The following is a 13,478-nucleotide window of genomic DNA, read 5'->3' on the forward strand; positions in this document are numbered from 1 at the left end:
ACATTAAATTTCCTGAGCATCTACCCTGTGTCAGACACGGGCCGGGCCCCAGGGGACAGTCTCTGCCTTCAAGGAGCTACCAGTCTAGATGCCACTTGAGAACTTTGTCGGTGGCGCCTCCTGGGTTAGTTATGACAGGGCCTGGACTCTGTCATGGGCTCCTCACCCCGACGGAAGCCTGTAGGCGAGGAAAGAGCCCCTGGCCTCAGGCCTTCAGCTGTCCCGTGGCGACTGGTTTTGTCAAAGGAGGGGCTGGGCCAGGCTCATGGGCAGTGCAGTGACCTTCCCTGCGTCCTTCCTTCTCCTCCGACGACTCCCAACATGGCAACTTCATCCTAAGTACCCACTGCCTTGCCAAGTCCCTGGGTACTGGGCAGGGGGAAGCTGAATCAGCCCCTTCCCCTCCTCTCTGAGTATCTGTAAGACAGCACTGGCGTGAGGCTCTGGGAAGAGAATGGCTGGAAAGCGCTTGGCATGAGGGAGAGCCCGGTAACTGTCAGCCGGTAGTGTATACAGGTGGTATCAGTAACCAGCAGAAGGCCTCCTGTGGGCAGGACCCAACCCGGCACCGTGAGCAAGGTGCTGGGCTCAGTGGGCATCCGGCCCTCAGTCCAGAGAACAGGGAATTCCAGGAAACGCAAGTTAGAAAGAAGCTGGGAAGTTATTTATTCCAACCTTGTACCCATTACTCAGGCCTCAGCCTTCCAAGATACACAACACACAGGCCACTGTGACCGACAAGGTGCACCAACTCCTCTCGAGCTCCCAGTGGTGCCAATGTCTGCAGCCTAACGTAGAGGTTTCACGGCTGGGCGCCTAGCCGCTTCCTAGCCAGAGAGTCTGGGGCGAGTTACTTGCCCTCTCTGAGCCTGTTTTCACATCTGTAAATGGGGCCCCAGGGTTGCTGTGAGAATTAAGTGAAATAGCAGGAGTCAAGCATTTAATGAATTTCCAGGCACAGGGTAAGCACTGACTAAATGGCAGCATTTAGTGGTATGTTGGTAAGAGTCAAAGTTGATCCCTGCCCACCTGACCCATTTCTTCCTGGTGTTCTCCTTATACACGCCTTGCCCCGCCAGGTTTCCTGAGTGAGGCTGAAGGCTCGTGCCTCTGGCCTCTGCCCACCCCTTGCATGCCGTCCCTCCTCTAGACACACCTTTCTATCCACATGGCGGACGTGATGCATCGACAGGATTTCTCTGCCTCCAGAACCTATAGGCCCTTGTCATGGTGTCCCCAGAAATGGAGGACGAGGTCACGGGAAGAAGTTGGGGGTCTAGTCTCCAAGCCTCTGCTCCCAGAGCCATTTTCAGGGAGCTGCTCTGGGGTACTGCTCCTTTGCTTTTGCTCTGAGCTCTGAATAGCGGGGAACCAGACAAAAGTGGACTTTAGGGGGCTGGGTTTAGATTTGGCTTTGTTTAATTATCCATTGTATCCTTTCAAGGTATCTCTCAACTCACCAATATGGACCCACCTAGAAAAATCCCTCAGGGCTGCTACGACTGTGGAGATGGCTTCTATAACCCAGCCACGAGGATAATCAAGGACTACAGGAATCGCTTCCTGAGAAATGCAGGTATGCCCATTCTGACATGCCGGGATGCGTGTTTTCTCTTTTCTCACCCCCACGTAGCTGTGTGCATATGTGTGCACACACATGCATGCATTTTGGTGAGAAAGAAACTTTTGCTGACAAAAGACAAAAATTATGATCTGAATGGTTCACAGTCAGGAGTTCTCATGGCTGATGAGTCCCTACATAGTCATGGAGTGAAGCCAAGCACAGTGGTTAATTGTGGCAGCACAGAACTGTAGCACTAAAGGGATTAAACTACAGATTTCTGCATGCTTTCCTCCGACTGGTATTTAATGAACACCGACTGTGTACTAGACACTGTGCTTGGTGTGAGCAGCAGAGCTGGGCAAAGCTAGACACAAACCCCTTACTCATGGAGCTCGCGTTTTGACAGGTAGCAGACAAGTACGAGAAGGGGTTGATCGCATCGTGGGAAAAACACAATGAAAGGCGAAAACACGGCCCTAGGTGGGGAGGAGGGGAGGTAAATCTGGGGAGTCCCAGGGAGGTGGAAGTGATGCTGTGGGAGCACAAAGAAGGCCAAATTCAGAGGGTTTCAAGAAGGAAATGGCAGCTTAAAGGAGACCCAGAGAATAATTGGGAGTTGACCACAGGGCATGGGGAGAGGTTTTCCAGAGAGGAAACAGCACAGGTAAAGGTCAAGAAGGTGAATGATAGCATGTGGTCCAAGAATGCTGGCTGGCCCCTCAGCCAGGGAAGTACCTTGGAGGATCCAGCACTTCCGTTGGTAAGTGAATGTAAGCTGATCAGACTGAGACTTACGGTAACCAAACTCACAGGAGGCCAAGTACAAATAAGAACAAGAAAGTTTTCTTTAGCATGGTGATTCCTAACCTTTCTCTTTCTTGGAGTCACCGTCCCTCAAGGAATAACAAGAGCTATGGGACCTCTTCCTAGAAAAATGACCACATGTGCACACACATAAACCTACATGTTCACACACACACACACATATATACGTTTTGCATGTAGTCTAATGGGGGTCCTTCTAAAGACCCAGGTCAAGAAACTCTGCTCTAAAATGAGAAAGAAACTGCCAGGGAGACCAGGAGCCCCGGACTGGCTGATGAGAGCCTCCTCTCCCTACAGGGATGTTTACTCAGTGAGTCGGTGGTGATTAGCCTCATGGTGCTGGGATAAGAGCAAAGGGGATTGTCAGCTGATGTTGTGGCTGAACGCTGGAGCCGAGCGCTCGGGGAGCCCTGAACCACTGGTGCTCCTGGAGGAACATGGCAAATGCTCACATTCCAAGTCCCTTGGCAGTTTTCTTTCATGACTTCCCGTTTTCCATTCGCAGAGTAGACTGCGTAGGCACTAATTCTTCTGGGTGTTGACAGGCTCACTATGAAGCTTCTTGATCAAGGAAACTGAGGAGATGCTGAGTTATACAATGCCGAACAGTTTCATCTATTGAAGGGCTTCCCAGGGCCATTCACATGCCAATATACTTTGTACTTTTCCTTCCTGGCACTCATAACAACTGTAATGAAATCCTCGTCTGTGTGAGTAATGGCTGGTCGTCTGTCTCTGCCCCGAGACTGTAAGATCCATGTGAGCAGGAACCCTGTCTCTGCATCAGGCAGAGCCCAGTCAGGAAAACAGAGAATTTACTATCAGGAGATACTGGAGAACTGAAAAAGCAAAAGGAGGGCATCGAGGAAGCAAAGAAAGTCGCTGCAGGGAGCAGCAACCCCCCCCCTTTCCTGGAGGGGAAAGCCTGAGACTGGGATATTGAAACCTAGAGGGTCGAGAGAGGGACCCCCAGAAGGGGCAACCCAGACCTCTGAGCAGGGCCCACTGCCCAGAGGGGCGTCTGGAGAGAGAGCCTATAAAGCTGATGCTAGCTAGGGGCTCGGGGGAAAACTGGAAACCAGAAGTGAATCAGCCTTTTGCTGACGTGACACTGACACGAGCAACAAGCCACACAGAAAAGAAGGTGCCCCTCTGTCTCCTCATGAATGCCTTGCAGCATCTAACTGGGGGTCAGCCAGCAGAGCGGAATTGTCAGTCATGTGGTCCCCGTCCTGACTGCAAAGTGAGAAGAGAAGGGCGGCTTTGGAGCTGAGAGTAGCTTCGTCACTGGCATGGTGCCCCTGCGCTTTTGTACACACTCTTCTGTCCTACAAAGATAACACGTGTGTGCCTTTCTGTGTAACTAGTTGCAAATATCGTTCATACAAATACAAAGATGCTCTCACCGTTCCTCCTAGGGGGGAGTTTCTGGGGGTTGAAGGGCCATTGAGCAGGGGAACTCATCACCTGGCTGGGATGCAGGGTGTCAAGTCAGGAAAAGGGTACCAGAAGTGATGGGTCTTAAAGAATGAGCAGGGATTTCGTTATCAGGCATGTTGGGGAAGGGCATTCCAGGTAGAGGGAACAGCACATGCAAAGACACAGAGGCATAAATAAAAAAGGCAAGGTATGACTGGGGAATCAGAAATTGTGGCTCCTAGAATCCTGTGGGCAAAAGCCATGCTTGATAAGAAAATTAAAAACGCACAATGAGATGAACAGATAGATCACTGGGGATTTTTAGAGCAATGAAGATACTCTGTGCAATACTACAGTGATGGCCCCGTGTTACTGTATATTCATCCAGACCCGCTGAATGTCCTACACCAGAGTGAACCCGCCTGTAAACTTCGGATGATTATGAGGTGTCCGTGTGGTTTCCGCAAATGCACCACTCAGGTGGAGAGGGTCGATGATGGAGAGGCCACGCAGGCGTGGGTGTAGGGGGGCATACAGAAAAGCTCTGTACCCTCCTCTCAGTTTTGTTTTGAACCTAAAACTGCTCTAAAAAAAAAAAGAAAGAAAGAAAGAAAAACCCAGCCTTTGAAAAAATGCATCATGAGAAGGGAAGGCCGTTCTCAGGAGGTTTGGAGAAGGACAGACACTGATGACTATTTGGTCAACAAACATTTATTGACTAGTTGATGTGGATCTGACTTTGGGTTAGGCAGCATCACCGATCTTCTCTCAGGGAGCAGGAGAACCTGACGGTAGATCAGAGTTGCTACAAGGGAACGTAGTAGGGATACCTAACCCGGAGGTCAGTGTCAGAGGACCACGGTCATTTCCTGGAAAGAGCAAGATCTAACGGGAAGCCTGAAGAAGAGGGACAAGTGCAGCAGGGTTGGGAAGAGTGAAAGGCAGAGGGAACAGCATGTGCCAAGGATAAGATGGGGGAGAACACCGCACATTTATGGGCCTACAAGTAGTTTGGGAGTGTGAGACAACAATATGTCAAGGGAAGAAGAGCAAGAGAGGAAGCCCAAGGGGTGGGAAGGGGGAGGGCAGTATGTTTCCACCCGAGGGCAACAGGGGAACAAGGGAAGGTTTCGGGCAGGTAGAATAGTAACTGAGTCATCATTTAAGGATTTCTCTGGCTGCATATAGAGAAGGGGCCAAATGGGGTGAGACTAGATAGGAAAGACGGCGAGATGGCACCCGAAGAGCCCCAGGCCCCAGTGTTGTGTGCCAGAGACCCAGGTTCCGGGTCCCGGCCCAGCTCTCGGGCTGCCTGCTGGCTGACCCTGGGCCAGCACCTTCCCTCTCTGGGCCCCTTGCTCTTCATCTGTAAAATGAGGGAGTCGGGCTGGATAATTTCTAGGGTCCTTCCAACCTTAAGAGTCTACGATGGAGGAGAAAGGTAGCCAAGGGGTATTTTAGTCCTGATATTATAGGACTGTTGGAGTTTGGAGTGTCCCAAAAACCACTAAAAGGAGTCTCTGTTTGTGGCCACCTAGTCATTACCTTTGACTCACCTCACCCGGCGGGGGACCAATTCGGACTTCTGTCCATCTCCTGTTTTCTCTGGGGCCCTTTCTCCCCTGCATTCTGGTCTGCCCCCATAAACAGTGCTTCCTGTTGGCGTCCTGAAGGTGCAGGGCTGCTGGCGATGCAGGCCCATGGTGGTGCCTGAGGCCATCCCAGGATAAACAGAGTGGCCTGAGCCACTGCTATTATCAAGTACATGCCACCTGGGTGGGTCAGAGCTGGGGACGCTCTTTTTATAGGAGGTCACCGGCGGGGGCACCAGCAGAAGGGTCGCCTTTGGTTCACCTTCGGGGCTCTCCGGATGGCCCTGGCTCCTCCCCAGCCTCGCCCCGGCTTCAGTCCCCGGGCAGAGAAGCTTGCTTTAGGCCTGACTCGGAAAGCCTTAGCCTGCTGAACCACAAATGGCCGAGTGCCAAGCACGCTTGACAAACCCGGGTTTGCTACACTTGGGCTTTGACAAATGCCTTTCTTGCCTGGGGAGGGTGGTACCTGCTTGCTGGATTGTGGTGAGAATTTAAATCCATCCTTCCACTCATCAAAAAGCTTCTGAGTGCTGACAGCGTGCCAGGCTTTGGGGATCCACGCCGGCAGGAAACCTCTCAGACCGTGGCTCTCCAACCCTTGGACCCTGGCCGCAAGTAAGCACCCAGCACACACACAAACACACACATTTGGACATATTCTTTGTATGTAAGCTGTACGAGGATGTTCTCTATTTTTTAAAAAATTCTGGTTGCTATGCACTAAATGGATTTCACAACCCTCTTAAGGATTGGGACCCACCATCCCACCATTGATAGATCATTGTTTTAGGCAGCCTTCCCTGACCAACTTCTTCCCATCCCCTGTCTCCTGCACTGTTGGGTCAGATGTCCCGCCTCTGTGCCCCCACAAGCCTTCCTAACAACACTTAGCCCATAACTGTAAAAGTATCTTTATTTGCCTCACTCCCCGCACTAGAATAACAGCTTCTTGAGGGCGGGGACCATGTAACTATGTCTGATTCACCATTGGGTCCCCTGTACCCCACACAGGTCCCCAGACATGGAGCTGATTAAATCTTTCTGGAAGAAACGCAGGCAGGCAGGCAGGCGACCTACCTACAAGCCCCTCCTCTTCTTTAACGAATTATACAAAATTCAGTCCCTGGCACCAATAGACAACTTACTGTTCAGAATAATAAAAACAACTATTGTGCTTCTCCGCACCTCTCAAAGCTGCTTAAGCTTTGAAAAACTTGAAAACTTCAGCATTAAGGGTCTCAAACCTGTGACCCTCCGGCCAAATCTGGTCTGTATTGTTTTTGTTTGGCTGTGGCCCCATGCTTGAAATTGCTCACATGTGGGTGCCTCCGTGGGGCACGTACGGCCCAGGTCCCCACCCCTCCCTGAGGTCCAAGCCTCAGGGGTGTCAGTCATTTCTGGGGCCCACCTTAAAGCTTTTGCACTCAGGAGCAGTGCATCCCCTGGGAAATTCCCACGCACCCAGTGAGCTGGGAACGGGAGAGGCCTGACATTAGGGAACTAGGGCATGAGTAATGAATGACAGACCAGCGAAGGTGAGGCTGGGTTCAAACCCACTCCCATCTTCCTGCAAGGCCCCTGGTCATTCCACTGCACTCTGTGGCTGCCTCTGCTGGGACCATAAAAACCACACAAGGCAGCAAGCCCATGCAGGCAGTATTCCACTCAATACAGCAGACACAAAGCAAAACAGAGACAGGAGTCAGGACTTGCCTCCCATAGGAGGCTGGGAGAGGTCAGAGAGAGAGCCTGGTGTGGTGGTTAAAAGCCCAGGATCTGCAATATGGCTGGCCCCTGGTCCCTGGACCCGCCACTGGCCTGCTGTGTGAACATGGCTAGCTAGCTTGTCTCCTTTTGGAGTCTCTGTTTCCTCATCTGTAAAATGGGCATTCTGGTAGTTAACTTAATCTGGAGGAGTTGTGGTTAGGCAAAATGAGATTAAGGATGCACGACACCTGGCCGAAGGCCCGTCCGTGTCCAGTGATGAGCCACCAGGACTGTTAGCATGATGATTACTCACTCGGGCTGGAGGAGGTGGAAGATAAGGGAGGCCACTGGGATTAGTTGAGATTTCTCCGGTGCTCGAGCAGCAAAGAGGCTGTGGGGCGAAATGAAACTGGATATGCTACACGTCGGCCTCCTCAGGGGTTCTGCTTGGGAAAATAAAAGCTACTGAAACATTAGGTTCTGTGGGCTCTTGATTATGACATTTAGAGCCCCCCTGTTTCATCTACCACCCCATGTTCTGGCTCAACCTGACCAGCCGCTTGTATCGATAAACACACCTCTGTTCTCACCTCACATGCTTCCCCAGCCCAGGATGCCCTTCCCCCTCCTCTCTGCCTGTCACAGTCCTCCCCTCCTCTCTGTGCTTGGCCCGTAATGGGAGGCCATGGAAGAATGGCCTGGAGCATCCACAGCTCGGGGAAGGGAAACAGGGAAAGGCATGGTCATTATGGAGGACCCTTGCCAGGCCCTTGCTAGGCACCGTACCTGCTTATCTTCTTGGCTTTTCCCTGCTATCCCAAGGGCATCCCTCGGTTGGCAAGGAGGACACCTGGTCTCAGGTTAATACCTTGTCCCTGGTCACACAGCTGGTGACAGAGTCAGAGCCAATCCCGACTCTTGCCCAAATTCTGTTCTTTTCAGCTTTGTGTCCTAGTTTATTCCTTACTCAGCCATGGCCCTTCCTCCACAAAGCCATGCCTCATTCATGGTGGGTCCTCCACGGAGCACAGGTCCTGCGCCCCACGGGAGCTCAGTGATATGCCCAAATGGATGAAAAGGCCCATTTTAGAGTCTTAAGACAAAAACACCGCAGTCCCCAAAATGAGATGCTACCTTATTTGATAAAGGGTCCTTTACATACTGTGGGCCAATAAGGACGCTTTCGAAGATATTAGAGATAATTACCTTTAATATGGTGGGAAATTGGGAGATTAACCCTTAGCCTCCTACCCATCCCTCTCATTATGCTCAGGAAGGATCCGCCAGAGCTGTGTTAGCAGTTTGTACGTGTGTCTCTTCATGTAGCCGTTGCTTGCCTCAACGTTACTGGTAGGAATCATTTGCAAAATAACTGCACCACTAATCCTTACTCCCTCCCTGCAATTAATGACACCCCGTGCGAGTGTCTCAGATGAAAGGCACATTATTAATATTCAAAGGAAAAAACCCTCGTAACCATTTTAACATATACAACTAACAATGAACTAAATTTGCTTTGTGGAAGACAGAGAGTGAGCATCCCAAATTAGTTTATGTAAAAGCTGAAATTCTTCCCCGAAAGGTCTCAGTACCATCCTCAAAGAATATCCTGATCATCAGAAATGCCGTCAAGATTCCCGCCAACATTATCCCCTTTGTTGTCTGAAATGTTGAATCAAGCACATCTGGCAAATGTCCTAGAGCTCACAAATCTTTCAAACAGCGTATAATTCCCAATGGTTAAAGAGATAACGCCACCGCTTAATCGTGCTGCTCTTCAAAATAGCACCAACTTTCCTTCAATCAGAAACAATGGCTTGGGCTTCTTAAAAATATCACATACCAGTGATTATTTGCAGAGAGGGCCCCTTTGCGTTTGAACCTCTGGGTTCCAGACAGAATTTAAAATCAAGATCACCAGCCTCATTTGAATGTATGCTCAGTTAAATGGACAATGCGGGGCGGGGGGAGGAATATGAATGGGGGTCCAGAAAGAGACGTGGTGGTCCGTGTGTTTCGGAGGCTTTGGCAGGTGCGGGCTGGCTTCCCCCCCTCACACCAAGGTGAGAGCTGACCTTGACTGAGCATTTCCCAGGCACCAGACACCCAACTAAGAGGGTGGGGAGTGTTCCCGCAATCCCTGCTTGACAAACGAGGAAACTGAGACGCACGCAGAACTAAGGCTGAGGAATCTCCCCCAGGAAACGGCAGGAACTGGGATTCACACTCAGGCGTATCTGCCTCTAGAGGTTTTTCCCCTTCTTTCCGCTTCGCCGGACCAGCTCCAAGGTCATTCTGTCCAGAGAGGACAGAGAGCTTCCAAACATTGCCGATCTGCTTACCACCCAACTTTAGGAAAGTTGCACAGTGAACACCTAGAAATGAAAGACCACTTGGTCGTCTGAGGCTTTCTGGCATTATTGCACAGGTGAAAGCTGGAAACATCCCGAATGTGCAACAGGGGGGATCTGAGTAAATAATACAGGGTGTCGTCTTAGGATAAACTTGAGGCTGCTACTGAAATGGCAGTCTGGGAATGGACCGATCGCTATACAAAGGGACACTGTTTTATTTCGGAGGAAAAAGCAGGATAATAAAAACAAGCAGCATTTACTGAGTGCTTCCTATGTTCCAGACCCTGGTCTGAGCATGTTGCATAGTTTATTTTATTTCACTTCATCTCATCCTCACGGTCACCCTGGGAAGCGGCAGTCTTCATTATCCCCACTTCACAGATGATGAAACTGAGGTGAGGTGAAATGCGTTGCCCAAAGTCACACAGGTCATAAGCGGCAGACCTGGAACTTGGCCCTGGGTCTCGCTGACTGAAAGCTGAGGATGGCCTTCGAGCGGGTTCTGGAGTTTACTCGTGAAAGGAGGAAAAGAGACGGTGGGGGGGGGGGAGGACCCTCCTTCGAAGATTGCAGTGATGGTTCTTTTTCCCGAGAGACTTCCCCACATTTTTCCTCCAAAACTGGCCAAAGAACAAGACTCCCAGTGCCCCCGACAGACCAAGACTCCTGGAATTTTGAGGCCTTCCTCTGACAGGTGAAAAACCCAAGGCCCCGCACAGCCCATGCGTGGTCGTGTCGGGCGGGACCAGCCCCCACCACCAGCCGGGCCTCCTTCCCCAACGAACCCAGGCTGCCTCGCCACAAGGCCTCCCTCGCGGTTTTGGCAAAATGGCCCAGCGAGTCCCCTGCCCGGGCCCTCCTGCCGGCATCTCGGCGTGACACAAAAGGCAATTTGCCCAAATGTGATAATCACCTGGAGGCTGGCACGCAGGGCCCTCCCTGCCTTATCTGGGGTATTGTTAGCAGCGCCGTAATGAAGGCTCTGTGGAGGGATAATATCACACTTGTGACTGCCAAGGAAAATGCCTGCACGACCACACACCCCGCCGGCAGACTTGGGCATCTGCCTGAAGCAGAAAGGGTAGGAAGGGAAGATGACGACGTGCATTGGAGGCCCCTGCTGCGCCAGGGACTCACCGCCTCCAGGTCTTTTGAGGGCTGTATCATCACCTCTGCTTGGCCGCTGGGGAAACTGAGGTTCACAGGCGGGTGCAGCCAGGAAAGGGAGGCATCGGGATTTGAACCCAGGCCTCTCTGACACCAGAGGCCACGCTCTGAACTGAGAGAGGCTGCGGCCTTTTCTGAATCCTGAAACTCTCCGAGAAGCTGGGCAAAGCTATTGAACTTCTCCGCAGAGGAAGACACTGGAACCTGCCCACAGAAGTTTGCCTACAGAGGGCGGAATCAGTCCCCTGTACAGGTCTTGTAGGAAAAACAGCCCGCCGGGCTTACTGCCTCTCCCTGACCTGCCAGAACCGCCCATTGCTCCCTCTCTCCCCCACCCCAATTCCAAGAGCCCTGGAAATTCCCCTCCTGCCATGTGCCATCAGATTCTGGTAACAATAAGTCCCCACCCCCACGGCAGCCTCCTGGAGGCGTCCAAAGGACACAGCTTCCCCTTCCGTCACAGAGTCGGAGTTGGAGTCGACCCCAGGCTGGCCAAAGTCAGGGCTTGTTTTGTCTCCTTGAATAGAAGGGAATGCAAGGCCGGAGCCTAGGGGGCAGAAGCTTTGCATCTCTACCTCAGCCCAAACTCTGGAACTCGAGGCAGTTGGCTGAAAGTCCTGCTCGGCCTCCTGGAGAGGGAGGCAGGTTTCCAAGCGGGGCTTTGGAACAGGACCTGTCAGCCCCCAGCTCTGCCATGTGCCATCTGTGTGATCTAGGGCTAGTCTCTCAATGTCTCTGAACGTCGGTCTCCTCACCTGAAAAGTCGGGGGGTGGGGGGTGGAGAATAGGACCTTCCTTACGGGGTTGTGGTGAGCGTTAACGAGGTGACACAGGGGGTAGAACAAAAGCAGTGCCTGGCCCACGAGGAGCTTCAAGTACCAGGAACGACGACGGCAGGGATCCCAATCATGATTACTTACATCCTCGGGGAATCTTTGAAGGAGGGCCTCCTTCATTCCACGCCCCAAAGGGAGGAGCCAGTGGCACAGCGGCAACCTGTCCTCTGCTGTCCACCCACCTGCTTCTGATGGGGACTCCAAGACTGGGCTGCAGGCCATCTCTCTGTCCAGCCCTTGGCATTGTAACTCATCGTCATCATTTCTTATCCACCTAGAGCCCAACACCTCTAAGACCACCCCCACCGTCCAGACACAGGTCTTCACCAGGGTCTCCCTGGGGGCCCAGACTCTGCATCCGCCCTTTCCAACCAGCGTGCTCCAGGGGAAGCAGATACATACCCAGTCACTGGACCTGGGATGGGCGCTCTCTGGACAGAAGCATGGGGCCTGCAGGGAGTCTAATTGTACAAAAGAATGTAGCGAACCTTCTACCCCCCAAACATCGTTCTCAAATGAACGTCAACCCTAAAAATAAGTATGTGGAAAGAAGTCCAGCATAATTCTATATTCCTATGATGTCTATGTTAATGTTTAACTTGAAATATCACATATGAGATTCTTTCTCCAAAACACCGGGAGTGCCCATGCGTTGTTGGTGCCAGAAGCCAGAAACACAGTGTGCTGGGGGAGCGGCGAGAAGAGCCTGACTGTGCCCCAGGTGTAGTTGTGATGCTGTTCTGGAAAAGGGGGTGTTTGGCGAGGCCTTAAAGGATGAGAGGTGGATTTCGCTGATGGAAGGGAAGGAACAAAGCACAGAGAGATGCAGGGACATAGGGCCCCCAAGATGGAGCGCCTGAGACTGGGTCTTGTGTTGGGGGATGGAGGAAGGGTCACGGGGGTGTCTCCTTTCAGCAGGGATGGACAGACTGGGCTTCGACAGGCATGTAGGAATACAGCCAAGCTGGGCATTTAAGGCCCAGGGACGCGGTGTGGGGTGGAGAGAGCCTCGAATGCCATCCTTCAGACAGCGAGGACTAAAGGCATGGCAGTTACAGAGCGGTTTTTCAGGGAAGCGTGTAGTGGCTGAGGGCTGCAGGTCTGGAGATAGACTTGGGCCTGCCCCCGTGCCCACTCACTGGCTAGGTTCGCTTGGGCAGATGACCTCACCTCTCTGAGCCTCAGGACCACCATCTATAAAATGGGGGTGCTAACAGTGACTTCGCAAGACTCCTAGGAGGCTGGAGCTCTAGTCTGCCAGGCGTTCTGGAGATTATTAATATCCTAACACCCCTCCTGGCTGGCCCCGCTGCCAAAGCCTTAATTCAGCCTTCAGCATCTGCCGACTGGAGGACAGAGGTCCCAACTGCCAGGCCTGTCCCCTTCAGCCCATGTCCACACACAGCTGGAGAGCAGGGGCGGAAGGGAGCAATGGTCAGAGCAAAGGCTGTGGGGCCCGGGCCAACTGAGAGACCTTGGCCTTGGCACGTTGCTTCCCTGAGCTGCCGGCGTACAGCGGCTAGACGTGATGAACATGTGTCGTGAACACAGATTCCACTATGGGTGCTTGAAAAGCAGAAGTGGAGGAGCAAGAAGAATAGGAATGGAAGCTCTGTTGGTGGTTTGGCACCTTTCCTCCACTGGCTCCCCGGGGGGGTGCAGGGAGACGTGAATCCGTAGGTCTCTGGCTCTGCGTGCCTCCTGTTGGAGGAGCACCTTGCCACACTTAGGATGATTCTGGTATTTAGGGATATGTCTTTTTTAACAACCCAGCTGTGCATCTGGACTTCAACAGCAGAAATGACTGTGTCTCAACGGTGTCAGAATACCAACTGCTTAGCACTTACTGCTACGTCCGTCCGTCCTCAGTACGGGGCCTTCCTAAGAGAGTCCCAAGGGGCATTATGACTCGGGGCACTTTTCCCTCCACCGACTAACCGGAGGACCCAAGACTCCTACCTGAGACAATGCCAGCTGTGCATACGACAAATGTTGAGGAGTGTGTGAGATCAGG

At 52.2% G+C, this 13,478-nt stretch overlaps 1 protein-coding gene across 2 annotated transcripts in view; it reads left to right on the forward strand.

The window, feature by feature from the left end:
- MORN5 (MORN repeat containing 5) overlaps positions 1-13,478 on the forward strand; it is a 28,462-nt gene that overhangs the window by 7,393 nt on the left and 7,591 nt on the right. The window contains exon 4 of one of the 2 annotated variants that reach the window (XM_034663713.1): positions 1,445-1,576. In XM_034663713.1, coding sequence (XP_034519604.1) covers positions 1,445-1,576 — 132 coding nt within the window. Of the gene's footprint in view, positions 1-1,444; positions 1,577-13,478 lie in introns of those variants that run through there. The other variant, XM_011220664.2, reaches the window with a different exon arrangement.

Source organism: Ailuropoda melanoleuca, chromosome 7, assembly GCF_002007445.2.
Source record: "Ailuropoda melanoleuca isolate Jingjing chromosome 7, ASM200744v2, whole genome shotgun sequence".
Lineage (NCBI taxonomy): Eukaryota > Metazoa > Chordata > Mammalia > Carnivora > Ursidae > Ailuropoda > Ailuropoda melanoleuca.